At 51.7% G+C, this 27,615-nt stretch overlaps 1 protein-coding gene across 10 annotated transcripts; it reads right to left on the bottom strand.

Annotated features, from left to right (window-relative positions):
• Positions 1–169: 169 nt before the first annotated feature.
• Positions 170–27,614, bottom strand: LOC118721365 (translocon-associated protein subunit beta). 10 transcript variants are annotated; one of them, XM_036442262.2, is made up of 15 exons: positions 27,438–27,607; positions 25,584–25,735; positions 24,853–25,070; positions 24,122–24,384; positions 22,194–22,352; positions 16,779–17,004; positions 15,654–15,793; positions 15,095–15,178; positions 14,850–14,965; positions 14,482–14,665; positions 7,193–7,347; positions 6,360–6,458; positions 4,985–5,093; positions 1,587–1,745; positions 170–688 (listed from the first exon to the last, which is right to left on the bottom strand). In XM_036442262.2, exons 1-14 carry the CDS (start codon positions 27,543–27,545, stop codon positions 1,590–1,592), a joined length of 2,169 nt encoding a protein of 722 aa, XP_036298155.1. In that variant the 5' UTR covers positions 27,546–27,607; the 3' UTR covers positions 170–688; positions 1,587–1,589. The 10 variants fall into 10 exon arrangements, with proteins under 10 accessions (XP_036298155.1, XP_036298154.1, XP_036298156.1 ...); XM_036442261.2 differs by having other exon boundaries at positions 1,668–1,745; positions 27,438–27,603; XM_036442263.2 differs by lacking the exon at positions 1,587–1,745 and having other exon boundaries at positions 27,438–27,606.
• Position 27,615: the final 1 nt, after the last annotated feature.

The raw sequence follows: 27,615 nt of genomic DNA, 5'->3' as shown, positions 1-27,615 counted from the left end.
GAAAGGGGAGCCGAAGCAAGGTGCTCAAAAACAGATCGGTATCTCCATGGGAACAGGACCCACAGCCCCCACAGTAACAGGCAGGATTCAGCTCACCTGCCCAGGAGCCTGGCTCTCAGGCCTGAACTCCAACAACCTGCTCTCACCAGCCGACGAGAAAACGGGCAAGTCAGTGTGGCATTTGTTTTTATTAGAAAACCCATCGGTAAGCACTTCCCTAACCCAGAGCAGGAGCTGGGTAGCCTCCACGAGTCCCAGCTTCCAGTTCTTCTTCTGTCCACTTCTGAGGGGACAGCGGGAGGTGGGGGTGGTGCCATGCAGTCTCCAAACGCCCCCTCCTGCGCCGGGAGCTCAGACGGCCAGCGATATACCCACGGCCCCTCTGGGCTCCGGCATGCTCGTCTGTGTGGCTTCGGGAGGGGAGCGAGGAGGCTCTCGCAGACTCCTCAGCCCAGGCCTTCACTCCGGACGAGAGCAGGGCAGGACCCAGGAGAAGCTGGCTGAGGAGACTGCATCGGAGACACCCTTTGGAGTCTGGAAAGCACCTGATTTCTTGGGATGGGCGGCTGTGCACCCCTCAGTTCTTCTTGGGTTTGGGGGTGTCGTATTTTCTCTTGCTGGAGTACCACAGCAGCAGCGGGATCCCGATGGAGGGGAGCGTCATGACCCCGAAGGCTGCCCAGTCCAGCTGTGGAAGACGACAGAGGCCTTGCTCAGACTGTGGGGCAGGGCCCGGGGGAGGACCAGGGAGGGGGGTCCAATGAGGCAGGGAGCGGCCCAGCCCAAACTGTAAGCAGAACCATGAGAGGCCCGTCCCCACCCAGAGGGGAAGAAAAGCTTTTCTCTCCCGACAGTCTGTGAGGAGGGAGATGGCCAGTATGGCCGACAGTAAGCCTCCTGTGATCTAACCCGCTGTCTCCAGGCCCCCCCAACCCTTCCTCCGCCTCCGCCTGCCCTCCAGCCTCCTAGACTACTTGCCATGCCAGGACGGCACCTCGCTCTCACTCTGAGCTGCTCCCTCTCCCTACGGTGCCCGTCCTTCCTCACCTCCTCCTCCGGGAACCCGCCCTGACTGAGACCAGGCTCCGTGCTCCCGCTGCGGCTCCTCGGGCACCTGGCCTGTGATCTCCACCAGGGCACTGGGACCTGTTCTGAGCCCCCAGGTGCCCGAAGCTCTTTATGAGAGGGGCTGTGTCTTGTCCCCCTTGTTTCCCAAAGCAAAGCTCTGAACTGAGCACGTAATTAGGAACTTCATAATTATCCACTGAGTGAGTGGATAAGTACAGAATTTCCTCAATCAGAACTTTAGGCACATTTTCAAAAAATTCTGTCTTAGACTAGACCACAGCTAAGTTCCCGCCTCACCTTCCCAATGCTCAGCTCTTGAATCTAAGCAGATATTCTTTTTAAATCTCATATAGACTCGGGACTCCAAGATGGGGCTCTACTCAAGGATGAGGAAAGAAAAAGGGCAGTTTTTTGTTCTCATAATTGTGATCTCACGACTGAAAATCTCTAATCACAGTTAAATTAGGATATCTGATGGCTGATCAGACACCAAAAAAACAGATATGGCAAAAACCAACCAATTAAACAAATCTTCCAAGGGGGCTAGGAGGTCCCAGAACCCAAGGCGGCCTCATCCCAGACCACACCGTGCCGCTTACAAAGTGAGGGGAGAATCTCCGGTCGAACTCCCGCTGGGCCAGGATGCCGCCCTGTCCGGGCGCGCTGGTGAAGCCGACCTGAAACAAAAGCAGGACGGACGTTAAGGCAGGTCCCACGCCTTCTCCTCTGAGAAAGGGCAGCCCGACCAACCTTGCTCTCAGCGTCATTCCTTTCTTTAATTGACCGGAGAGAGAGAAACACCGGCTTGTTGTTCCATGCACTTATCACTATGCATCCACTGGCTGATTCTCGCATGTGCTCTGGCAGGGGAGGGAACCCACACCCTTGGTGAGTCAGGACGATGCTCTAACCGACTGAGCTACCCAGTCAGGGCCTACCTGTTAGATTCTTAGCGTTTCAAGAGGAAGAAAAGCTTTTGAACTAGAGAGAGTTGGATGATTCCTACTGTGTCGAAGAGAGGGGTACATCAGGAGCAGGAGACCGGAGAAACACACGATGAGCACTGACTGCACAGAGGCCAGGGATGCAGCTGGGATTCACACCAAGTCCTTCCACCTGAGACTCAGACTGCGGAGCGGCTCACCACGCGGCCCCTCTGCAGGGCCGGGGGGGCAATGGAAGGACTTGCACTGGCCACCCGTTTCCCGATTCCTCCTGCACCTGAGTGCCGGAGGCTCAGATGAAACGAGGAGGATTCTGGTCGGCACAGAGCCCTGCCCTAATGTACATTACAGAGGGGCCGAGTCTGCCCACATTCCTCTGTCCTGGAGAGGCCGGGCCGTGGAGCACACTGCAAACAACTTCGTTCTCAAGTGGCAGCTGAGCCTCTGGTTCTTTGTTTTTTAACCCGTCAAACACCACGCAGAACCAGAGTCCTAACAGTTGGTTCTTCATTTTTTTCTTTTTCTTTGAGGAGCTGTCAAACTGTTTACCCCACGTGGCAGCAGCACTGAGTGTTCTCAGCAGTCGTGTGTTAGCGTTCTATTTTTTCACATCTTTGCCAACATGTGACTGCCTTTGCTTTTTATTATAGCCGTCATCGTGGGTGTAAAGTTGTATCTTACTATGTCTTTTTGTTGGTTATTGTTGTTTTTAACACTCACCCAAAGACATGTAGAGAGAGGGAGGAAGGAAGGAAGAGACAGAGGGAGAGACAGAGAAATGTCATTGTGAGAAACATTAATCGGTTGTATTCTGCGTGCTCCCTGAGAGGGGATTAAAATCACAACCCACGCCGAAGCTGGTTTGGCTCAGAGGTAGAGCGTCGGTCTGCGGACTGAAGGGTCCCGGGTTCGATTCCGGTCAGGGGCATGTGTGCTGGCTGCGGGCACATCCTCGGTGGGGGATGTGCAGGAGGCGGCTGGTCGATGTTTCTCTCTCATCGACGTTTCTGGCTCTCTGTCTCTCTCCCTTCCTCTCTGTGAAAAATCAATAAAATATATTAAAAAAAAAAAAAAAAAATCACAACCCAGGAATGTGCCCTGACCAGGAATCGAACCGGCAACCTTCTGGTGCACAGGAAGCTCAAACAACTGAGCCACCCTGGCCAGGCTTACAGTTTACATTTATATTATTATTATTATTATTTTTTTTTTTACTGGTTTTAGGTGTACAGCATAGTGGTTAGACAATCACCTACTTTACAAAGTGTGCCCTCTGGTATTTCAATACCCACTTGGCACCCTAGCTAGTTACTACAATATTTTTTTAAAATATATCTTTTATTGATTTTTCAGAGAGAGGAAGAGAGAGGAATAGAGAGTTAGAAACATCGATGAGAGAGAATAATCGATCAGCTGCCTCTTGCACACCCCCTACTGGTACATGCCCTTAACCGGAATCGAACCCGGGACCTTTCAGTCCCCAGGCCTATGATCTATCCACTGAGCCAAACTGGTTTCAGTCAGTTATTACAATATTATTGACTGTATTCCCTATGCTGTACTTTACATCCCCATGATATTTCTAAAGCTGATTCTGAAGGTAGAAATGGCACAGGATGTGGCAATGTAACAGGGATTACAAAAATATGGTTCCACTTGGTTTATAAAAAAAATTCAGAATGTGCATTTAACGAGAATTTTGGATTTTGTTTAGTTCTACGGTTGACTCCACTACTGTACACTTGCTAAGTAGCCAATAGCCCATCTATGGTCCTGTCAGAGGCCTTTATGAATTCATGACTTAAGGTTCTTGCAGGCTGGGGCAGCATCTTAATCTTCTTAGTATTCTCTAGAGTCCAGCACATTGCAGGGGCTCAACAAATGTCTGTTGACCTTTACATCAATCAGTCAAAGATTATTTACTACTGTTTGTGTTAAATATGGGCAACAGAGCGAAATCTAAGACAAAGTCCCTGACTTCAAGGCATTTGTATCAAACTGGGAGTGAGGGTGGGGGGAAGACCTACACATAAGAAAAAGAACTACTGCTGAAACAGGTGTTGGCCTGCGGACTGAAAAGTCCCAGGTTCGATTCCGGTGAAGGGCATGTACCTTGGTTGCGGGCACATAGTGTGCAGGAGGCAGCTGGTCGATGATTCTCTCTTATCGATGTTTCTAACTCTCTATCCCTCTCCCCTCCTTCTCTGTAAAAAATCAATTAAGTATATTTTTAAAAAGAGAGAGAACTACTGAAGACAATAAATAATTAAATGTTCAAGTGGCCTATAACGTAAGAGCTACAGATGTTTGGTTGCCCTCGATGAATGTTTATTGAAAGAAGGAGTAGGAAAGAGCAATGTGAACTGTAAAAGCAGAAGACAGAAACGAGGGCTTGCAGCTCAAAGCTGGGCCTGGAGAACGGAGCAGAGGGGAGAGCATTCAAACAGAGAAGCAGGGCACAGTGGGAAGAACAGTGCTGGGAGGAGAGGGGCGCGCACAAAGGCGCCGGGCCTCGCTGGATGGAGGGTCTTTGTGCGTCGAGTGGAGGGAAAGCTGGAGGCAGAGAACAGCTGGGCTGCCGGAGGGTATGCAATCAGAAGCAGGAAGGCTTGACCTGGATGTAATTAAGCAGAAGCATCCAAAGCAAGGGAGAGACATGGGAACCATGAAGACGGGATAATCTGACAGCAGCACAGATGAACTGGAAGGGCAAGAACAGCGATGAACCGGGCACAGTATGACACATTCCAGACTAAGAGCCAGGCAGAAGGAATGAAGAGGAAGGGGATGCTACATACTCCCCTCCCATCCATTTCAATCGTTTTATTCAGAAACTTTATCATTTGAAACGTATTTCCTAAGGACAATATCCCACTTTCCTGGTCTCTCTTATCTTTCTCAGATGAGAAATTTTCCGCCAGTTTCCAAGGGCAGATCCGAGCCCCATCCAGATCAGCGTTTGGACAACTCACCACAACGGGCCCGTCCTCCTGGGCCAGGTAAGTCACGGTTGCTGAGGTGAAGTTGAAGTAGCCAGCCTTGAGAGGGCGCAGGACCACAGTGTGGGAGACGTTGCTAGCACTGGCCCAAGGGTTAAGGAAGGAAAAAGACCACGCGAAGTTTTAACAACCTTTCCACTTGTGGACTAAATGCACCATTTACAAAAGAAGTTGCCAATACATGTGGTGAGTTCATACTTGCCAATACTCTGCAAGAATAATAAACGTACATTTTTTTTGTAAGCCTAAAGTATATTACAATATACCTTTTTTTTTTTAAAGTCCTCGCCCGAAAACATTTTTCCATTGATTTTTAGAGAGAGGAAAGAGAAAGGGAAAGAGATATATCAATGTGAGAGAAACACACTGATTGGTTGTCTCCTGCACGAGACCTGACCAGGTACATACCCTTGACTGGAATCGAACCTGGGACCCTTCGGTCTGCAGGCCAATGCTCTATACACTTAGCAAAACCTGGTAGGGCAATACGATGCCTTTTTAGCCAAGTTTTTAAATCTATGATGTACTCAGTATGTACAAAGCAATATACGTTATGGATGAAAAATTAGTCACTTAAGCTCACAGAAAAGCTTTCATTGACTATAACTGAAGGAAATTCTTGAAAATGCAAAATAAAAACAAAAACCACAAAGGGAACACTAACTCTTATCAGAAAATCTAAATATACTTTAATTCACATGGGGGGGAAAAAATCTAATTCAAAACCCTCAGGAAACAACTGGTAGATCAGAAGAGACTCACTGACTAAAAAGAGTCTTTGAAAGGTCACCCAGGTCCTCCACATTAGCATCCAACTGAATTTCTCTTATTTTTTTCATTATTATTCTTTTAATATATTTTATATTTTATTGATTTTTATAAGGAAGGGAAAGGGATAGAGTTAGAAACATGGATGGGAGAAACACTGACCAGGTGCCTCCTGCACCCCTCCCCACTGGGGATGTGCCTGCAACCAATGTACATGCCCTTGACTGGAATGGAACCTGGGACCTTTCAGTCCGCAGGCTGACGCTTTATCCACTGAGCCAAACCGGTTTTGGCGCAACTGAATTTCTTTTAAAAGCGCCCCCCTTTGCTGGGCCACAAACATCTAAGTGTCTATGTCTGCCCAACAGTGTTTCAGGGCCTTACAACCTAAACTTGGGAAGCTCAGGAGCATCCAAAGCACACGAATACAGCTGTCAGCAGTGTCTCTTGTCCCGTCTCATCCAGAGGTGACAGAAGGGCCACGCACACCGGACTGACTGAAGGGACCCTGCTGCTTGCTTTGGCGGCACCGTTCCCCCACCCCCTCCGCCAGCCTTCTCCCCCAGTGCCAAGAGGATACGGGGCAATCCGGTCCCATTTGACGTTGAGCATCCCAGAGACAATGCCGAAGTCTTCGGGAGGGAAGGAATCATCGGATAACTCCACATCCAAGGCAGCACTAGAAAACAGAGGCAACAGAAGAGGTTTGGAAGTCACGGATGTGAAAATTAAAGCAATCGGCAATCAAATCTGCCTGCTCGTCCTAAAAATTCAAAACTACAAAAGACACATCTGACTTACATAGACGAAAATTTGGGTTTGCTGCACTGAAGAACCCAGGTCAAGGCCTGGATTCCATGGCTCAGAAGCACCTAAATTCTCAAGTATCTCGGAAGAAATGGGCCCAAATTGTCTCGATTTCTCTGTGTGTGTTGTTGGGAGGATGGAAAGGAAGAGGAGCAAGACGCATATGGAAGATCAAATGAAAGAGAACAAAATTTAAAAAGGCAACAAAAATGTGTACAGGATAATGAAACAAAGGAAGCTGAAACTAAACCCTGAGGCAAGACGAAATCATATATTTTATTTTACTTTTTTATTTTTTTCGGAATCATATATTTTATGCCTTCCCATTTTCCTCTCCCTGTTTCACAATTCCTGCTTCTTCCCCATTCTAAAACTCTTCCAACTCAAAAAAAAAAAGAAAGAAAAAAAAGTGGAAGATGGGATTCACATAGCTTAGGTAAGAATGTCCTCCTCTTCTTATATTAGGTCCAGCCGTGTATTTATTTATTCACTCGTGAGAGCTGTTGCTGGAGGTCTCCCGAAGAGAAATCACTGCTGATGGCGTTCCCAGCTGGGAAATCGAAGAAGCCTGAAAGGGCCTGCCCTGTAGCCCCAGAGCCTCCTTACCTTGAGCCAACGTTGTAGATGTTGTACTGTAAGGTCAGGTCCCTCCCCTCCACGGCATATCTGTTCAGCAGCGATTTGGAGGCCAGAAGCCTGGCTCCTTCCTCTGCTTGTGTGACAGCAAGTAGAGCCAACACCACAAATGCCAGCAGCCTCATCTGTGGAGAGAGAAGCAAAGTGAGCAGTCAGCCCACGCCTGTACAATCGCCAGAATCTTCCTGATGGTCCTTCATGAAAAGCCCATGGAAGCTTTCATTTAATTTTAATTTTATTGATTATGGTATCACATACTTGTCCTCATCCCCCCATTCCCATCCCAAACCCCTCCCCACATATGCCCCCACCCTCCTGTTGTCCATGGCCACTGGCTAGGCCCATATGCATGCACACAAGTCCTTTGGTTGATCTCACTCCCTTACCCACACCCTCCCCTATTTTCCCTCTGAGGTTTGAGAGTCTGATCGCTGCTTCTCTTTCTCCGGGTCTGTTTTTGTTCATCAGCGTATGTTGTTTATGGAAGCTCTTTGATGTTCCGAAAGCAGCAGCCCCTTCCACTGAGCAGTCGTCTCTAAGCCGCTGGAACTGACCTGTAGTCGCCCCTCCTGTCATCTCTGTCCTGCAAGCCCTCGGGTCATCGGTCTAAGCACCAGCATAACCACCACCCTCTCCCCAACTGAGAGGGTCTTCTGAGACGACACCATGTGGCTACAATAGGGCTTTTCTTGGGGTGCCCGAGTTCAGCCCATCTCAGACCTGCAGCACCCCCAGCTTTCCCTGACACATGCTGCCTTCCAGAACGTGGCCCTCTCCTCCATCGCCCAGCTCCACTGAGACCCCACCGCCGCTCGCGGGGTCTTCCCACACACCCCGCATCCCGGCCTCCATCCTTCCCCCGGGATCCTTTCTCTTCGCCCCACATCCTTTTGTGGTTCCCACCCGGGGCTCAGTCTGCTCGGCCCCCTTACCGCCTCTCCCCAGATTAAACGTCACGCGCGGCGCACCCACTCCCCCCTCCTGCCCCAGCTAACCCTCAGCCGCTAGATGAGGTGCGAACGTGAGACCCCGGTCCTGCTCGGGACTCACCGTGCACCCCAAAGAAGCCTTTGGGGGAGGGGAGGAACCAGTACCGGAAAAGAGCGTCAGCATCCGAAAGACCGGAAATAAGCTTTGACCGGAAACCCCGGTGCTCCGCCCCATGCCTTCTGGGAGTTGTAGTTCCTGGACAAGTGCCACCTTTCCCTTTGTAGAGCCCGGGGACCTCAGACGCACGAGGCAGTTCTTGCTTTATTATTCTGCCCCTTTCAATGGTTCTTCAAGCTGGTTTGCCCTTACCGCATGTGACCAGCACCTGACCAGCTGTTTTGCGGAATTGGCATACCTAGAGATTTTGATCATACATTGAGAATGGCGAGTGCACTGTCAAACCAGGAATTAGAGAAAAGCTATTTCTCTCAGGGTTACTAGAATTCTTTGTCACCCCCTACATCCAGTAAGTAACCAAGCCCTGAGCTTTATTTAGAATTCAATTGAGGTGCTAACTCCATTTACCAGTCTGACTCTGTGCTGTGGTCACATTTAACGTTTCTTTTTATATATTTTAAACTCCAGGAGACTGTCATTTTTGTTTTAGAGTCAATGTTTGTTTATTTTTGTTAGTCCTCACCCAAGGACATTTTCCCATTAATTTTTAGAGTGGAAGGGAGGGGGAAGAGACAGAAACACAGATGGGAGAAGACACACCCATCGGTTGATTGGCTGCCCCCATATGCACCCACCCCTGGTGGGGATCCAGCCAAGGTACATGCCCTTGACTGAAATCGAACCCGTGACCCTTCAGTCTGCAGGACAGCTCAATCCACTGAGCAAAACCGGCTAGGGCGTGCTATGTCCATTTTTATAGTTTCATGTCTCAGCTGAAATTTCTAAGCATGGCTTTTATCTTCTTGAAATACTAAGCACAGTTGTTTTCACTTGTATAATTTCAATATGTGGAATTGCTGTGGTTCTGTTTATTGTCCGTCATTTCTGTTTGGTCTCATTTATATTACCTTATCTCTTCAACTGCTTTTTATTGTGGTTGATGTTATATTTGAAAAATTATTCATTATAGTAATTTTGAGGTCTATGTTGATGTTACGTTCCTTGAGATTTCTGCTTGATCCTATCATGCATCTGGATATTATAGCAATCTGGGATCATCTTATTCCTAAAATTGAGGCTTAAGAATTTCTGCACCACCCAGAAAGGTGGGAGGCTAGGCTGCTGAATATGAGGAATGGCTTACTTCTGGGGTCCTAGTTCAAATGCTGGATTTTTATCAGCATCCCAATCTTTATTTTTAAATATATATATTTTATTGATTTTGTACAGAGAGGAAGGGAGATAGTTAGAAACATCGATGAGAGAGTCATCAATCATCTGCCTCTTGCACACCCCCTTCTGGGGATATGCCCGCAACCAAAATTGAACCCAGGACCCTTCAGTCCCCAAGCCAACGCTCTATCCATTGAGCCAAAGTGGTCTCGGCCCAATCTTTATTTTTTAATTTTTTAAAATGTATTTTATTAGTTTTCCACAGAGAGGAAGGAAGAGGGATAGAGAGCTAGAAACATCAATGAGAGAGAAACATCGACCAGCTGCTTCCTGCACCCCCCACCACCACACACACACCGGGGATGTGCCCAAAACCAATGTACAGTACATGCCCTTGACTGGAATCGAACCTGGGACCTTTCAGTTCACAGACAGACACTCTATCCACTGAGCCAAACCGGTTTTGGCAGCATCCCAATCTTTAGCTGGCCCCAGATTCTAACTTTTTGTCTCCCTATTCTTCAAGGCCCTCAAATCCTCTCAGCAACTTTTCCCAAGTGGCCAAAACTCCCAGGACAAAGGTTGTCTTTAGGCTGTTTTTCCTCTCTGGATTCCCAGCCAGTCTTGTTGGCTCTTTGATGCTTTTAGATTTTTTAAATATATATTGCATCCAACTGTAAACATTTCTAGTGAGGCCCTGGCCAGGTAACTCTGTTAGTTAGAGCATCCTCCTGATAAACCAAGATTGCAAGGTCAATCTTGCAACCAATGAATGCATAAGTGGAACAACAAATAAATGTTTCTCTCTCTCGCTCTCTAAAATCAATAAAAATTTTTCTAGTGAGAATGTTGGTCTAAAATAGGGGTGTCGAACTCAATCAGAGAAGGGGCCAAAATCTAAAATCCAGCCTAAATCGTGGGCCGAATGGTTTACTGAACAGTCATGAACTGTCATTGTGATGGAAACGCAGCGGAGTGCAGTGATGACAGCGCGGTGCGGGCCACATTGCAAGGCCTGGCGGCACGGATTTGGCCCGCGGGCCTTGTGTTTGACACATGTGGTCTAAAATATCCAGACTACCATAATCAGAAGTGGAACCTCCCACCATAACATATTCATATATCACAGAACTCCAGGCCATAACCTCACTATACAAGATAAAAGTTCACAATTAGTGGGAGAGTCAGGTTTAGTCTCAGAGATCAAGACTAAGAACTACTAAACTCCACCTGCATAAGATCTGGATGCAAGGGTTTTTTTTAGTGTGTGTGTGTGTGTTTTACCTTTTTACCTGAGGTAAGCAGAGAGCGGTCTTGCCAAAAGATCAGACAGAAGTATGCATTCCTTGCTCTGGCTGGTTTGGCTCAATGATACAGCATCAGCCTGCGGACTAAAGGGTCCTGGGTTTGATTCCAGTCAAGGGCACATATCCTGGTTGTGGCTCAATCCCCAGTAGGGGGCATGCAGGAGGCAGCCGATCAATGATTCTCATCATTAATATTTCTCTCTCCCTTCTCTGAAACCAATAAAAATATATATATTTTTTCAAAAGTATATATTCCTCTCCCAGATTGACCAATGGGGGTTGGGGTGGAGGGTAGGATGAGGAATCTGGTATTTTATGGTCTGGGGATGGGGAATGGAAAAATGCAACCCTCTCATTCCTAAACCATGGGTTATAAATATCCCATGACCTGTTATCCCTTAACTTTCAATGTTTCTTAACATCTGTGGTAAGTGAACCGAACTTCAAATTCCTCTAGATCCACTTTATAAAACCCTCTAAGACAAAGAAGTTGTCTTCAGCTAGTCTCCCCCCCCCTCCCGAAAACAAACACCAAGACACACTCACAACAAAGACCACGCCCTTTATTTACAAAGGCCAGTGTGGGAGCTGAGGGAAGGATGGAGAGGAGCCACGCAGACACCCTCTCTGGAGTGCTTGGGACCCTTTCCCACTTGGAGAGAATTCTGTTCTCATGCCTCTGTACTCTCCGCCATGGGCCCAAGCAGCTGGCTAAGGAGCAGAGAGAGGAGGTGCTATGAGCCTCCTCTGTGCTCCAAGCTAGTTAACGTCCAACTCCAGGTCAAAGGCAGCATGGCCAGCCTCTCCTTTCCTTCTCAAACAGAACTTCCTGGCCTGGAGGGAACTGTGAAGAACTCAAAGGGCAAGGGCCAGGGGTTCTAGACGGAAAGACCCTTCTACCATTCCCTGCAGCAACCAGGAGGGGGGTGTGAGGGTGCTGGTCAGAGTCCTGGTAGAAGGAGAATCCACACTACCCTTGGGTTACCCAGCATCCAGAGGCCCGAGGGATCTAGCTCCCTGGGCCATACAAATCCCTGCCCTAGACTAGCCCTTTCGCCTATTTCTCTGGTGGGGGAGCTCTGAGCCAAGAATCCACTTCTACTCAACCCATATGCAGCCACCACCACACACACCCACTGCCGAGCCAGACCCCAACCCACTTCATGTCTTTTAAGGGGGGCTCAGATCACTGGTACCTGGGGACACAGACAGGTCCTGGGTGCATGGAAATGTGTGTGTGTGTGTGTGTGTGTGTGTACATAAGCATGTGTGTTTGAGGAAATGGAGCCAATATGGCCCCTTGTGAGCCATCTCCCTTAGCTTCATTGAGCCCCTTTCAACTCAAGCTACATTAGCATCTCTAAGTCTCCTCTGCCGACCCTGAACCAGAAATCTCAGACCCTTCTCCTGTGCACCAGGCTCTGTTGGGCTGGTTAATTCCTTGTTCAGAGGATTGTGTCTTATCTCCTCCTTCAGACAGGAAGAACAGGCATCTTTCTTCCCCTGAAAGTTCCAACAGACCCCATTAAAAAGCACTTCGGGGGGTGAGGAGGAAAATCTCAGCCTGCTTCACCTGCCCCTCCTTCAGAGAATGAAGTTCTAGCACTGGGTAGGCTGGAGGTGAGAGGGGATGGGGAAAGAAAGAGGAGAGCTACCAAAAGTAAACATGAGACGAGCAAAACCCCAGCGGTACAGGTGAAAGACCATGTTCCATTAACCAGAGTCCCTCGTTCAACTCGGTGCTGCGCTGAGAAGTGTGAAGATTGCAAAGGCGGCTGTGGGGCCAACAACAAAACCGTGAAGAAAGACCGTGAATCAGTTCTGCTCCAGCTGGAGCAGGAGAGAAGAGTCTGTAAGAAGTAGTAGAACCAAAATTCTCAGGCAGAGCTACAGGGCTGGGGTCCAGGCCTCTGAAGCCACCCTGTGTCTGAGAGGACAGGGAGAGGACAGGGATGGCAAGCTGCAGAGGGCAGGAGCGGACAGGAACCAGAGGCTGGCATCCAGGGAAGGGAGAAGCAGGCGGCACGGCCACAGGATCAGGAGAGCTGCGAGCCCAGGAGTCTCTCAATGGCCGCATTGATGTCCCCTCCTGTGGCAATCAGCGCCTGCAGGTTAGCCTCCCGGTTGATGAAGCCCATGGCGTTGAGCTGATCTAGCTGCTGCTGGAATCGCACTTCTGGCGTCTGCACCTACAGGGGACAGGCCTTGTGAAGCGGGTACAGGACCGACTTCCGAAGCTGGGGGTTTACAATGAAGAGAAGACACCTGCAGGTCTCCTCCAACATCCTCAGGGCCAATCAGTGGAGCAGGTGGTGAGCTGCAAACAACTGAGCAACAATGAGGTGCAGGCGTCTTTCTCAACATTTCAAGAAACAGACAGGTCAGCTTATATTCCTAACCACGTTCCATCAACAGTCCGGAGATGATAACAGGTACTCCACACGCCAAATGCTCTGTGGCGGATAAGATGTACTAACCACCACCGCTAACCCCCCTCCAGCCATCCTCACACGTACAGTCGTAGGAAAGGCCAGAGAATGGCTGCAGGAGAGAGAGAATCTGTTTAATGCTAACCAATCCACAAAAGAGGAAGGCTTTTCCTATCTGACACTCCTGGGAACACCTCCTAGGAGTGTTTCCCAGGCATGTTTATGAAGCACTAGCCTAGATCACGACCAGACGGCTCAGAGCCGAAGGAGCCAGCAGTCACGGGCCCCCGGGCTGCTGCCCGCAGTGCTCCGGGCACCCGCAGGACTTAAGCGGGGCTCCCCCTTGGTGATCCCGTGGTCCAGCATTTGCACAGAACTGGGCCTGCCTTCATGTCTATGGACAGGCTTTTCCCGGACGAGTTACAAAGGACAGAGGAAGGTTAAGAAGTTTGCCCGAAGTCATCCTCACTCCCTCAAACCCCTAGCCTCCACTTCGTACCCCAGGCTTTAGTTAACTCATCTCTCAGGTCTCAGCGATGGAGGCGGATTTAATTAGCAAAAGAATCCCATGGCCCTACCCAGTTTTGCTCCGTGGATAGAGCGTCAGCGCTGAGGACTGAAAGGTCCCAGTTTCAATTCTGGTCAAGGGCACATGCCTGGGATTCGGGCTTGATAGCCAGTAGGGCACATGCAAGAGGCAGCTGATCAAGGATTCTCTCTCATCACTGATGTTTCTATCTCTCTCTCCCTCTCCCTTCCTTTCTGAAATCAATAAAAATATTTCAAAAAGAGAAAAGAAAAAAAAAAAGAATCCCATGGTATGAGTAGAAGTGATAAAGCACAGTAGTTACAGTGTAAATCCTGGAGCCAGCATGCCTCGGTTTGAATCATGGCTCCATTACTCACTGGCTTTTGCCTGAGCAAGCCCCTTAATCTGCCCGGGCTTCAGTGTTCTCCTTTTGTAACACAGGACTTGTAATAACAGCTCCCTCGAAGGCCGTTGTGAGAAGTAAATTAAATGAGCTCATGGTAAGTGCCATTACTATTCTCTTCTCCACTTTACAGCTGTGGACACTGAACTGAGGGAAGATCAGTCACTTGCCCCAGGCTAGCAGGCAGCAGACCAGGGTGTAAGCCAGGTTTGGCTGCCGCCAGAGCCTGCTCCGCTCCCTCCATTCTCCTGTGGCCCCAGACACCATCAGGATGGAGTGGCGGTTCCAGCACCAGCCCCACTCCTGTGTACCTGTGAGTTTCCACTTCCTGCCAAAAGCTGGATCATCTGCTGCATGAGCTGCTGCTGAGCACTGGAAGCCCCCGTGGGAGACGTGGCTGGGGGGGCTGGAGAGGAGGTGGGGGCTTCGGGTGCAGGCCCGGTGTTGCTGCTTGCCGAGGGTGCGAGGGTCCGGGACATCCCGAAGGGGCCAAGGCTGCAGACAGGAGAGACCGAAAGGTGGGAGACGGCCTCTGAGAAAGGATGGGAACATGAGATCCGGAAGGAAAGCAATGGGAGGAAACAGGAAAACAGACACATGGCTGCTCGGGGTGGCAGAGGAGGGGGGTTGAGGGGAGAAGTCTCCAGAACCTTGCTGCCCACCTGCCTCCTGCCCTCACCTGGGTATCAGCCCGGGGGCCTCAGTCTGCAGGGTCTGCAATCCCTGCTGGATCTGCAGCAGCGCCTGCATGGCGCGGGGGTTGGTAAGGATGGAGAGCGACTCCGGGTTCTGCATCTGGTGGGAAACGAGCAGAGAAAGGCAATGGGAGGTGGCAGGAGACAGGAAGGAGCCGAAACCCCGAGTCCAGGGCCAAGCTCCGCCCAAGGCGTCAGGGTCCCCCCAGCCCTCTGGGCGCCTCCTCACCTGCTGCAGGAAGACGGGGAGCTGCAGGCGGAGCTGCTCCTGGAGCTGGGGGTTCCCGGCGAAGAGCGGCACGTTCACCATCATCTGCCGGGGTCAAGGTAGGAGGGGGAGGCCTGGGCCTACCCACCCTAAGAATCCCCCACAGCCTCAGTCTCCCTCGGCACCCCTACCACTGCCGGAATCTGGCCAGCTTTTCCCAGGACCTCAAAGTATCCCGAAGGCCTAAGTGGGACAGCAAGAGGAAATAGAACTATACTCCAGGCAGCGACGACATCAGGAGCCAGACTGCCCAGCCCCGGGTCCGATAATGACGAGCACACAGTGCCCGCGATGTGCGAGGCCAAGTTCAAAGCACTTGAGATGCATCAACTCGTTAATCCTCACAAACCTATGAGGAACTGCTGTTACCGGTTTACAGCTGAGGAAGCTGGAGGTTCGATTCCTCGCTGAGCTTACACAGCGAGGACGTGCTGATGCTTGAGACACAAACCCAGGCAGGCTGGCTCCCGAGTGTCTGACCCCCAGGAACTGCCCCCATGCTCCCCGGGACAGCCCCTACCTGAGCGGCGAAGTCGGGGTTCTGGGCGAGCGCCTGCATCATGCTGCGCATGTAGGGGGCGGAGAGCACGGTCTGCATCAGCTGCGGGTTCTCGGAGATCTGCTGGAGCAGCGCCTGCATCTCCGGGCTGTTGAACATCCCTGAGGCGGGGAGGAAAACAGACCGGACAGGAGAGAAGGGGTCCAGATGGAAACCAGATGCCACATCAACCTGCCTCACCTCCGACACCGAGTGCTCACAAAACTGACAGACAAGGGTACCAGGTTCTGGGCAAGGGCGTCTCTCCTGACCCCCACTTTGGCCCAGCCCTCTCCCATCCACTCTGCTGAGGACAAGCCAAGCCAGCTGGACACTGGCTCTGATTCACGCCCTGACCCTTTCACAAGCTCAGATAATGTCCGAGTTGGAAAGGATTTGACTAAAGATCACTTCGATCAATGGCTTTCAGACTTGTCTTAGCAGCAGACTCTTTCCTCAAACCAAATCTCATGCGGAAACCAAGCATGAGCCTCTCCCCTTTGGTCCTTTCTCATCCTGAGGATGGCCCAGAGCCTCCAGAACTCAGGGCGCACTTTTAAGACCATGAGTCAGGTTCAAGTCCCTTGTTTTATAAATAAGGGAACTGAAGCACAAAGAGGGGAAGGGACTATCCCAAAACAGATGTCCCCCAGGGAACAGGGAAATCGGGACATCTATCAGAGACATCCCTGAGTCTTACACACAGCCAGAGTCCAGACAAATGGGCTTCCCCAAGGTGGTAAAGTCACAACCTGCACTCCTGTGCATGGCAGCTCTGCACATACCCCCCACTCCCACCCCAATCTGCCCTGTGTCCCCGGGTCTGCCCTGGTTCCTCTCAATACCCTCATCCCATCTGACCCACTGACACTGGACAGTACCACTCCTACTGAAAGAGCTCAGAAGGTGGGGCTGGCTTATTGGTGAGCCAATTCTTAGGTCTCTCCCAAAGGTATCAGGGCCCTCACTGAGGGTGGAGCCACTGCCCTCTGTGGCTCCCAGTCTCACCTCTGTCTTCCACATTCTGACACAGTATGACCCCCACTCAGTCCTGGGCCAGAGGGACTGCCCTGGAGACCCACTGTGCTCCTTCCACCTAGGACATACCTGACCCCAGGCTAGCCGCATTGATCCCAAAGGGGTTCGAGACTGTCGGGTGCACCTGGCTGGTCCCCGATCCTCCGGTGCCCTCCCCACCGGACCCGGGGGCCTGGGAGGCGGGGGGCGAGGGGCTCCAGGGGTTAGGGAGGGGCTCTCGATTCTCAGTCCGCAGAGGCTGGGAGGATGAGCTGTCGGAGTTCCCGGCCAGGGAAGAGAAGGGATTGTTGCCAAACTGGGAGGAGGGAAAGGGTTCGGGTTAAGGACTGAAACAAAGCAGGGACAAGGGCTACACCCCTTTCCTCTCACCAAGTGGCCTCCCCTTCCCAGGAAAAGGAGAGATCTGAGACCTTTGGAATCCTCGGCTCAATTTTTAGCCCCACAGCGGGCAGCTCCACCCCATCCTACAGGACTGGATAACTGAAGCCCTCAGGACACTGGAAAAGTCCCCTCCCCTGGTGGCGCTAAATATTCGGTCTCTAGTCTCCGCTGGGCTCCACGGTCCTTCACACACACCGTTCCCGTGTGCGGGCAGCGAGGCCGTTTCCTCGGCTCCTCAGGCACAGAACTGGACTCACCTCCACACCCTGCTCCTGACACTCGCAGGTGCTTAGTAAGTGTTGGCTTTGCTTTCAAAGCCGATTTGCCTCCAGTTTCCCCTTTTCCAACCATCTTGGCCCATCCCCAGAGCCTCCTCCCTCACTGCCTGGGTCCCTATGTGAGCTCGTCTCTCTAGGCCTTCGGTCTCCTTCCCCCATGCCCAGCCCATCTCCTCTGACCAGCTGCCTCAGGCCCCCGCAGCGGCAGGCTCCCGCCAAGTCACGCAGGGTTATCTCAGGGTCTGGACCATCGATGGTGCTGCCTCAGGGAGCATCTGGATCTCCTCCCTCTGTCCAGGGGTGTGCTTGCTGGGGAAGTCCCAGCCCCACTTCCCTAGCTCAGCCTCTTTGCCGAGTTCCTAGGCAGTCCTGCCCTAAGCAGGTCTCTGAGCAGCCTCAGCCCTCCCTACCATGCAGTTTGCAGTTTCACATCCACTCACTTTTCTGTTTATTCAAAGTGGGTCATGGGGACCACGGAGCACCAAGGACTCTGCTGCTCTGAGCTGTGGTTCCTGCACCTCACCAGCTGCCTGTTCAGATAACGGGGCTTGCAGGCCAGAGTTCGTGCACCCTGGTCTCAGTTTCTGTCCCTGTTTCAGATTTCCTGTTCTGGTAACTTGACTAGCACCCAACTTTGGGGCCCGGTTTTGTTCTTCCTGGTATACCCTAAGGACTAAATCTCTGTTTCTAAACTCCCTATAGCGAGATCAGCTGCCATTTATTGTAATGTTTACAATATCCCTCCAATATGTCAGTTCTCAAAGTGTGGTCCTAGGACCCCTCAAAGGTTCAAAACTCTTTTTGTAATTCTAAGATGTTATTTGCATTTTTCACTATTCTTCTCTCAGGAGTATTGAGTGGAGTTTTCCAAGGACTGCATACATAACATGTGACACTGCAGCGGATTGAATGCAGAAGCAGATCTGAGAATGCAGCTGCTTTGTAGCCAGACATTAAAGAGATCTGGAAAAATGTAAAACAACACCCTGGCCAGATAGCACAGTTGGTTAGAGTGTCGTCCCAATATGCCAGTGTTACAGGTTCGATCCCTGGTCAAGGCACATAAGGAATCAACAAAAAAACACACAAAAATGCCGCATAATAAAAAAGCAACAACAAAAACATAATAGGACCACTCTTTCCTCTAAGTTCTGATTTGGAAAATAAAATTATTTTTTAAAAAATATGCTATTTATGTTAATGTAATGAATTTATTGTTATTTTTAAAAATATATATTTTATTGATTTTGTACAGAGAGGAAGGGAGAGAGATAGAGAGTTAGAAACATCGATGAGAGAGAGTCATCGATCAGCTGCCTCCTGCACACCCCCTACTGGGGATATGCCCGCAACCAAGGTACATGCCCTTGACTGGAATCGAACCCGGGACCCTTCAGTCCCCAAGCTGACGCTCTATCCATTGAGCCAAACCGGTCCCGGCTTATTGTTATTTTTAAATGAATTAATAAGCATTTAAAATTTTTCTTAGTTTTAATTTTACATACAGTGAATATCAGATCTAAGCCATGAAAACCAATGCATTTGGGGGTCCTCAATAATTTTTAAGAGTATAAAGGAATCTTGAGAACGAAATGGTCGAGAACCTCTGCGGTAATATGTTGCTTCCATTGTGGAAATGAGGGCGCCAAGGCTGAGAGGAGTCAGGAAACTCACTTAAAACCACATCAGCACACAATGGTGAAGCAGGTATTCGAACCCAGGTTTGTGGATGCCAGTTGCTGTGTGCCTTAGCTAGCCCGGTGGCTCGCACACCTCAGTGTGCATCAGAATTAACTGGGCTGCTTGTTTTCAGCTTCTCTCAACTACTTGATTTTTTTTTTTAACTAGGTGAATCCATTACTTTGATGTACATTTTAAGTTAAATACTTAAGCTGAAACAGGTTTGGCTCAGTGGATAGAGCATCAGCCTGCAACTGAGAGGTCCCAGGTTCGATTCCGGTCAAGGGCATGTACCTTGGTTTCCGGCACATCCCCAGTGGGGGGTGTGTAGGAGGCAGCTGATTGATGATTCTCTCTCATTGATGTTTCTGACTCTCTATCCCTCTCTTTTCCTCTCTGTAAAAAAATCAATAAAATATATTTTAAAAAATAATAAATACTTAAATAACATTTAAAATAAATAAATAAATTCCTTTAAAAATTCATAGTTGATCCCTACAAGCAGTTTCTAAAATTTGAAAGAGCAATCTCCAAAATAACAAGATGATGTTAAGAATAAGGTGGGGCCGAAACCAGTTTGGCTCAGCGGTAGAGCGTCGGTCTGCGGACTGAAAGATCCCGGGTTCGATTCCGGTCAGGGGCATGTACCTTGGTTGCGGGCACATCCCCGGTAGGGGGTGTGCGGGAGGCAGCTGATCAATGTTTCTCTCTCATCGATGTTTCTAGCTCTCTATCTCTCTCCTTTCCTCTCTGTAAAAAGTCAATAAAATATATATTTTTTTAAAAAGAATGAGGTGGGGCCCTAACCGGTTTGGCTCAGTGGATGAAGCCTCCCCCTGTGGACTGAGGAATTCCAGGTTCGATTCCGGTCAAGGGCATGTACCTTGGTTGCAGGTACATCTCCAGGGGAGGGTATGCAGGAGGCAGCTAATCGATGTTTCTCTCTCATCGATATTTCTAACTTTCTACCCCTCTCCCTTCCTCTCTGTAAAATCAATAAAATATATTTAAAAAAGAAAAAGAAAAAAAAGAATAAGGTGGGGGATTCGCTCAGCCAGATGTCCAGGCTTAAATAAGACAATGTGGTAGCACCACAGGGACAGACAGACGGAGCAGTGGGACTGAGCAGAGCCAGAAAGACATGCGCTCATCTGTGGAGCCTCGGTGCAGGACAGAGGCGGCACGAACAAGGAACCTGTTGGTTGTCAGGGGCCACTCTGGATCCGGCGCCTTTGCCTTCCCACAGGGAAAAAGTGCCGTGAGAGCCTCCCTGCTGCCTGAGCTCTGGCTGCGGGAGGGGTTCAGTCGTGGGAATCCATCCAGCTGTACACTTACGTGCACCTTCTGTCACTGGTTTATCCTTCAATGAAACTTTTTAAAAATGCTTAATAAGCAAGTTAAAAATCATATGAACAACATGAGCCCACTTCTAGAAGGTTGAAAAATAAGCAAAACAAAACTATAGATTACTTATGGATACATATATGAGTGATCAAAATGACAAACACCGACTTCGGGTGGCAGGCAGCTCTGGAGAAGGAAAGCCCAGAGAGAAGGCCGCTGTTCTAACTGTAATGTCTTACTTGCACACGTTAAATGTTCAGGAAAATAGACGAAACATAGCGACAGCCATTAACTCGGGCTAAGAAGGAAGTGGTAGGAGAAGAAGGTGGGATCCCTTTTGTATTGTATTCCTTTCCGTGCTTTTTATTTATTTATTTATTTATTATTATTTTAAATATATTCTATTGATTTTTTACAGAGAGGAAGAGAGAGGGATAGAGTTAGAAACATCGATGAGAGAGAATCATCGATCAGCTGCCTCTTGCACACTCCCTATCGGGGATGTGCTCGCAACCAAGGTGCATGCCCCTGACCGGAATCGAACCTGGGACTTTTCAGTCCGCAGGCCGATGCTCTATCCACTGAGCCAAACCGGTTTCGGCCTTTCCAAGCTTTTATTTATTTATTTATTTATTTATTTTATTATTTTTTTTAAAATATATTTTATTGATTTTGTACAAAGAGGAAGGGAGAGAGATAGAGAGTTAGAAACATCGATGAGAGAGAGTCATCGATCAGCTGCCTCTTGCACACCCCCTACTGGGGATATGCCCGCAACCAAGGTACATGCCCTTGACCGGAATCGAACCCGGGTCCCTTCAGTCCCCAAGCCTACGCTCTATCCATTGAGCTAAACCGGTCCCGGCAAGGCCTTTCCAAGCTTTTTAAATGGCCTTTTGTTTACTTTGTGTACCTTTTGAATATTGAAACATGTACATGTATTTGATGTAAATTAAACTTAAAAAAAAAAAAAAGAACCAAAAGAGGAACTGAAACTATATATGGCAACGTGTTAGGGCAACATGGATCTGACAGAACGCTCTATTTTTATCTACATTTGTTGTACATTTGGAAAGAATTCATAAAGCATTTTTTAAAGTGCATATTCCCAGTCTGGCTGGTGGGACCCAGTGGTTGAGCATCAACCTACGAACCAGGTCACAATTGGATTGGGGAGGGGGGAGGGCATGTGCCCGGGTTGCAGGTTGTGGGCTCAATTCCCAGTAGAGGGCATGCGGGAGGCAGCTGATCAAGGATTCTCTTCACTGATGTTTCTATCTCTCTCTCCCTCTCCCTTCCTCTCTAAAATCAATTAAATTTTTTGTTTTGTTTTTTTTTAAGTTTAAAAATGCATACTCTTAGAGGCTGACTCCAGAGATTGTGTCCTTTAGTAGCTCAAAGGGAGGGACCCGGAATCTCATCATTAACCAGCTCCTCAGGCGATTCTACCACAGGTGATCTCTGGACCACACTTGAGACACTGTGCTGGGCTCAGCTGTTTGACCCCAGGCCTGACCACAACCTTCGAGCCCCTGGTGCCAGAAGTTCGTCAGAACAACATCAAACCCTTGGCCTCTATGCCTCACCCACTTCCCCGGGGAACTCTGCTACATGCTGCCCCGGTGCCTCAGTCCCATGCCACGTTGGACCACCCTGACTATGCATTATGGGAACCATTTCCAAGCCAAGGGGTGGAGGGTGGGACTAGAAAGAGGAGCAGACAGCACCCCAGGCGCTCCTGGGTCTGGAGGTGGGGGACCTTGGACAGACAGCCTGCCTGACGCCCAGCCCCTGGCCCCACCTGCTCCCGGGCGGCGCTGAACATGGGCTCCTGGATGTCGGTGTACATGCGGCGGAGGGCGTTATACCCTCCGGGGATGCTCTCCAGGTTGCTGAGGGCTCGGTCCTGGTTCCTCATCATCTCCTGCATCATGGCTGGGTTTCGAGCGAGCTCCATCGTCTGGCGGGGAAGGCAGAGAGACAGAATGGGCCCCAGAACCAGTGAGCACCAACCCTGCAAAGGATGGGCCTGAGGAGGACGCCTGCAGCAGGACCAGGATCCAGGGTCCAGGGTCTGCCCTCCTGTGGCAGAGAATAGGGCCGACTAGACTTCCTTCCTTCCTGTCACTCTGGTCCCAACCATCTTCCCTGTGGGCATCTAGTTGGCCTGTTCCAGTGAGATACAATGATCACAGGAGGGATTCCAGAAGCAGCTTCCCTCCTTCAGGGTCAGGGGGCCCACAGGGGGGTCAGGGGTCAGGGATCAGGGAGCACAGGGAGGGGTATTGAGTAAGAATGGACATGGGAAAGGGGAGGAGGCAGAAACAAAAGTTAACATCTCCCGAGCACCTTCTCTATACCGGCCTTGGACTAATTTACAGAATTCAAGTCATTTAATCTCAGTGATAGTCCCAAGTAAGTATCTCTGCTCCTATTTTGCAGAAGAAAAAATAGGCTCAGAGACTCACTGCCTGGGACTCACAGCCAGTTGGTGGTGGAGCCAGCTGTCAAGGCCAGGTCAGTCTGTCTGGCCAACACCAGCTCTGCCTCCTGGTAAAAGATACGTTGAGGAGGGAAAGGATTCGAGCTGGCGCAATGCTACCGACACCCTTGAACTCCCTCCTCAGGTCTTTGGCCTGACTACACAGGACGATGGGGCTTTCTCTCGTGCCAGTGGCTCACTCTCAATAAAGAACAGCCTGTGACAATTCCAGGGACAACAGTACAAAGCAGAAAACATGAGCACGGCTGTCTTGTTCCCATCCAATTCCTGCCCTGTGCTTCCCAAATTTGCTCCACACTCTTCTACGATACCCTTATGTCTAAGCCATGACTCTGATCTCTTGTCCCATAATTCAGTTATTCAGTAATTTACTGAGTGACTACGAACATACCGGGCACTATCCTAGACAGTGAACAAAACACTCGCAAATCCTTGTCCCAATGAAGCTCATCGCCTGGCGAGTCCTGCACGCCTGCCCACAGTGCGGCTGAGGCTGTCTCTCCCTGTCCCCTGGCGGACAGGCCGTGAGCCGGAGCTCCCCGAGACCAACACCGAACTGCCTTACCTGGGTCTCCCCACCCCTCCGGCCCTGGCCATCCTCAGGGCTCCCCGAATAAATACCCTGCTCTCTTTTACCCCCAGGCCTTGGCACTGCTGTCCATTGGCCCTTCCTCTGGCTCAGCGTGGGTGGCATTTCCTCTCGGAGGCCTCCTTGGAGCCCGCGTAGAGTCAAGACCGCCTCTCTGAGCTCCTGGGGACCCTGTGACTATCCGTACAACAGTACTGATCGTACTGCATTATCACTGTCTGCTTACTTGTCCCTTTTTAAAAAATACATATTTTATTGATTTTTTTACAGAGGAAGGGAGAGGGATAGAGAGCTAGAGACATCAATGAGAAAGAGGGAAACATGGATCAGCTGCCTCTTGCACACCTCCCACTGGGGATATGCCCGCAACCAAGGTACATGCCCTTGACCGGAATCGAACCCAGGACCCTTCAGTCCGCAGGCCAACACTCTATCCACTGAGCCAAACTGGTTTTAGCTACTTGTCCAGTTTTTCTTTAAGACCAGGAGCTCCTGAAAAGCTAGGCCTGTGCTTTTTATCACTGTACCCAAGTGTGCAGAACACGGCTGCTGCACAAATGAGTGAACAAATCCAAGCAGGACAAGGTGGGGAAAGAAAGGCCGGCAGGCACCCCCGCCCCGCCTCTCTCACACCCACCTGCCTCATGAGCTCGGGATTGTTGAGCATGTGGCTGATCTCAGGGTTCCGCTCCATCAGCTGCTGCATCTGCGGGTTGGCCATGATCATGTGGCGCATCAAGTCCGGATTCGACATCATGTCCTGGACCAGCGGGTTCTCCATGATCTGCGACAGCATCTCGGGATTGGACATCAGCTGCCTCTGCATCTGCTGCTGCAGCTCCATGAAGTTGGCGGAGCCCAGGCCCAGGCTGCCCAGGCCGAGGATGCCCCCAAAGCCAGCTGCGGGGGGAGGCAGAGTCACGGTCTGCGGCTGGAGCCCTCCCCCGCCTGGTCAGAGCACTGAGTTCCGGTCTCCGGGGCGGGCCCCTCTGCTTCTCACACTCCCTTTCCGGGGCACTCCCACAGCCCCAGCCCTGAACCTGCTGGCAGAGATGTCAGCCTGCCAGGCTGAGCCTCCTTGGTGGCAGAGGCTGGGAGCCGGCATAGTCCTGGGCACAGAGGGCACCCCCTGATGGCCTGGTGAGTGAGTAAATCAATATACCCCAACTGGCTACTGTTGGACCCACTTCTGTCCCACCTACAGCCTCTTCACCCCTGGCTCCCCATATCTCCAGCCCTTTTCCCCCCACGCTCCCCCTAACTGGAAAAGCCTATGTCCAGGGGTCCTTCATCCCCTTCAGATCATGAGTGGGGACCATGCTTCTCCCTTCTCTGCGCTCTCCCCACCCCCAGTCCCTCAGGGCTTACAGAGTATGGACGTGGTAGCATTGGGAGGGCCCTCCCCAGCCCCTGGGGAGGGACCCCCCGCACTGCTCCTCCGGCTTCCACTGCCAGCGTCCGAAGGGGCACCGCCAGAGGTGGAGGGCTGGGCCGGCGTGGCAGGTGAAGCAGGCGTGGTGGAGGGTGCTGAGGCAGGTTCCGGAGTAGAGGGGGAAGAAGCAGTGGCAGCAGCTGGGTCTTGGGCCCTGAGGACAGAGGAAGGAAGTCTTAGCTTACGCCGCCGTGCAGCGTTTCCCAAAGTGCGGTACGCGTACCCCCAGGGCACGGGAAGAGTTTGGTGGGGGTACGCACTGCACCGTGCTTAGCTGCGCCTAATTCTACGTTCTCATGAGTATGAGGGGCACTCAGCGTTACGGAAATTATAGAAGGGGTACACATACGTCAGAAGTTTGGGAAACACTGGCTTACGGGAACACAAGAAGAGGGTGTGTAGCTACCGCCCCAACCCAGGCTGCGTCCTAGAGACGCTGAAGCTGGCGGGGGGTGATGCTAGGGGGCGGTGAGTACATCAGGGAGGGAGGGAGAAGCTAGGCCCACCCCCGGGGAGATGTAAGTCAGGATCCGGTCCCCTGCAGGTGAGCCCATAAGCCTGCCTGGCAACCCCCTCAGGAGCCACTTTCCTGGCCTTGGTCTAGTCCTCCGGGCGGAGGTGGGTGCGGGAGTGTCAGAAGCTGGACCCGCTCCTCTCCTGAACTTACTTCTGCGGGGTCTTGATGACCAGGTGGACGGTGAGCCCGTCCTTGATCCCGTGCTGGCTCAGAGTGTCCCCGTCCTTGAGGATCTTGCCGGCGAAGATCAGGACCAGCTGATCCTGCTGAGCCTTAAACCTCCGGGAGATCTCCTCTTTGAACTGCGATCCAGAGGCAGAGGTCACTGCAAAGGCCCCTGGACGCCATCCACCAGGGACTGACTCTCCAAGAGCCCCCGCTAGCTTCGGCTCCCCCTCCCGAGGCGGGAAGTCCCTTCTGCACTCCGGACTCCATCCCTCCAGCTGCAGTGAGCAGCTCCTTCCCTCGCCCAGGAGATGGCCCCGGGGGAGGCTCCTCTCCCAGCTCTCCCAGCCCAGGAGGCCCTGCTGCCTGCCCCTTCTTCAGTCCCTCTGCCGGGTTCCCTCGGAGGGAACGCTCCGCCTCAGCTCCTGCAACAGCCTTGGACTCAGGCCCTGTGTCCCTCAGCCTTCTCTCCCCAGACCCCAGGTTTCTCTCCCCTCTCTCACCCCAGCATGCTTGGAACAACTACAACACATAGATCCCACTTATCATGGACCTAACTATTCGTGAGTTAAGAGTATGTCCTGTGCCCTGGCTGGTTTGGCCTGTGGACTGAGAGGGTCCCGGGTTTGATTCTGGTCTGGGGGCACAAGCCCAGGTTGCGGGCTCATCCCAGTGGGGGGGCGAGCAGGAGGCAGCAGGTCAGTGATACTCTCTCATCATTGATGTTTCTTTTATTTTTTTTAAATATATTTTATTGATATTTTACAGAGAGGAAGGGAGAGGGATAGAGAGCTAGAAACGTCAGTGAGAGAGAAACATCGACCAGCTGCCTCTTGCACACCCCCTACCGGGGATGTGCCGGCAACCAAGGTACATGCCTTTGACCAGAATGGAACCCGGGACCTTTCAGTCCGCAGACCGATGCTCTACCACTGAGCCAAACCGGTTTCGGCTCATCATTGATGTTTCTGTCTCTCTCATCCCCTTCCCCTCTGAAATCAATTAAAAAGTGAGCTGATTTCAAGTCCAGCTTTGCAGGGGACAATGTTTAAATTCAGGAGTGTAGTCATTTTATAAGGCTGGGGGGAGGCAGTGATGCTACTCAAGGCTGGCTTGGGAAATGAAGACTCCCAAACCCATCACCAGCCCCCAAATCACACCCGAACAAAAACCGTGCCCTGGCCGGGCAGGGGCAGCGGCCAGATGCCCCTTCGGTCCAGAGGGCCGCCGAGAGCCCCGCCTCCGTGAAACCCACAAGGAGGGGGCGGGCGCGGGCGCGATCCCCTCATTCCACGCGACCGTACCGAACACCCACTGCACAATGTGCACACCCGGGGGGCTGGGGGCCACGCGGAACCGCCAGGGTTTGAATCAGCAAGAGGGACCCGGGCGGAGGGACACCCTGCCCACTCCGCCCCGTGCGGAGCACGCGGAGCGGTCTCGCGGGCGCACAGTGGCGCCCCCCGACGGCGCTGCAGGCTCAGCACTTTGCCGCCCCCCCACTCAGCCTCGACCTCCGACCAGGAACCCGGGCGCACGCTCCCCCCAAACACTCCCCCCGCTTCCCAGCGCAAGGTGTCCCCACCCCACCCTCCACCACGCCCCCAGCCCAGGCCACAAGGCAAACCCGGGTCTCCCATCCCCGCCGCGCGCCGCGCCCCCCCAGATCGCCCGCAGACCGCCCCCCGCCCGCCGCCCCTTCCCCCGCTCCCCCGAGCGCCCGCCGGGCCCCGCCCGCCTCCCCCCGGCCCTCCGGCCCGTCCGGAGCCACCCCCCCTCCGCGGACCCGCGGGCCCCTCCTCCCCGCCCCACCCCCACCCCCACCCCCACCTGGACTACCTCCTTGACCGAGGCGCGATCGCTGATCACAATCTCCTCCTTGTCCTTGGGGGTCTTGACGGTGACCCGAATGGGGGGCCTCGTCTCGGCCCCGCTAGGCTCCGCCATGCCGCCGCCGCCGCCACCCGGCCGCCCGCCAGCACGCCCCGGCTCCTCCTCCTCCCCCTCCTCCTCCCGC

Source organism: Pipistrellus kuhlii, unplaced genomic scaffold (genome assembly GCF_014108245.1).
Source record: "Pipistrellus kuhlii isolate mPipKuh1 unplaced genomic scaffold, mPipKuh1.p scaffold_m20_p_18, whole genome shotgun sequence".
NCBI lineage: Eukaryota > Metazoa > Chordata > Mammalia > Chiroptera > Vespertilionidae > Pipistrellus > Pipistrellus kuhlii.
The sequence above is the reverse complement of the archived record's forward strand: the minus strand, read 5'-3'. Positions and strand labels throughout refer to the sequence as shown.

What these genes read in the sequence shown, in the direction of transcription:
- LOC118721365 (XM_036442261.2), bottom strand. Translation starts at nt 27,545, where the DNA reads ATGGCGGAGCCTAGCGGGGCCGAGACGAGGCCCCCCATTCGGGTCACC. An exon ending in ATCGCGCCTCGGTCAAGGAG is followed by an intron (nt 25,736 to 27,437) that starts GTAGTCCAGGTG and finishes TCTGGATCGCAG; the next exon opens with TTCAAAGAGGAGATCTCCCG. An exon ending in TGCTACCACGTCCATACTCT is followed by an intron (nt 24,385 to 24,852) that starts GTAAGCCCTGAG and finishes CTCCCCCCGCAG; the next exon opens with CTGGCTTTGGGGGCATCCTC.